At 48.3% G+C, this 928-nt stretch overlaps 1 protein-coding gene across 1 annotated transcript in view; it reads left to right on the plus strand.

The window, feature by feature from the left end:
- The window catches only part of smg1 (SMG1 nonsense mediated mRNA decay associated PI3K related kinase), a 58,265-nt gene that overhangs the window by 34,544 nt on the left and 22,793 nt on the right, over positions 1–928 (plus strand). Inside the window, exons 34-35 of the mRNA XM_005751177.1 lie at positions 336–554; positions 678–858. Coding sequence (XP_005751234.1) covers positions 336–554; positions 678–858 — 400 coding nt within the window. The remainder of the gene's footprint in view (positions 1–335; positions 555–677; positions 859–928) is intronic.

Raw genomic sequence — 928 nt, forward strand, 5'->3', positions numbered from 1 at the left:
GGTGTGCATTCTAGTGTGGAATACACACCAAGCCTTTGCAGTCTGTTAAAGATCACCCAACTTATCACTACACAATTAATTATACACCTCTAAGCATCCATGGTTAAATATTTGTAAGCATAAATGACAATCAACAATACAAACTCTAACAGGGACGTCTTACACATTGTGGCTTGTACTGCTGTGTTTTGATGTTTCTGACCTCTGTCCGGACTCTTCTCACATGCTTTGTTGTGTTCGAGCTTGTATTCAGTGCACGCTTGGTGTTTTCAACAGTCATTGTTTGGATTCTTTTCTGCAGCCTGTGTAAACCCTGATGTTCTGCTTTATGTCAGGATGAGGAAATGGCTCTGCAGCAGGAAGATGATGAGGATGACATGGTGGACGTGATTTGGCGGCAGCTCACCAGTTCGTGCCCTTGGCTGGGGGAGGCCAGCCAGCAGGTTACAGATGGTCTGATCCGAGTTTGGAGACTGGTCGTGGACCGTATCTTTGGTCTCTACCGCATCTCCTGCCAGGCCTATTTCACCTTCCTCAAGCTCAATGCTGGACACGTGAGGCTGAGTTCCTAAAGCTGATGACTGTGAAACAGTGACTGCCATGTGAAGATCATGACATAGATGTAAGTGCAGCGCTCGGTTCGCTCCCTCACTCTGTGTGTGTGTGTTTGGTTTTAGGTCCCTGTAGATGAAGATGACCCCAAAGTGCTGCTTTCATATCACAGCAGCAAGCAGAGCAATGATGACGTAATTGTCATGGCAACGCTGCGTCTCCTGCGTCTCCTGGTGAAGCATGCCGGTGAACTGAGAGAGGGGCTTGAGCTAGGCTTAGCTTCGACTCCTACGGCACCCTGGAGGGGTATGTCCTAATGCAGGTTTACTGTGTGTGTGTGTGTGTGTGTGTGTGTGTGTGTGTGTGTGTGTGTGTG

The sequence above is a fragment of the Pundamilia nyererei genome, unplaced genomic scaffold, assembly GCF_000239375.1.
Source record: "Pundamilia nyererei isolate P.nyererei 1_Seehausen unplaced genomic scaffold, PunNye1.0 scaffold00302, whole genome shotgun sequence".
In the NCBI taxonomy this organism is placed as follows: Eukaryota; Metazoa; Chordata; class Actinopteri; order Cichliformes; family Cichlidae; genus Pundamilia; species Pundamilia nyererei.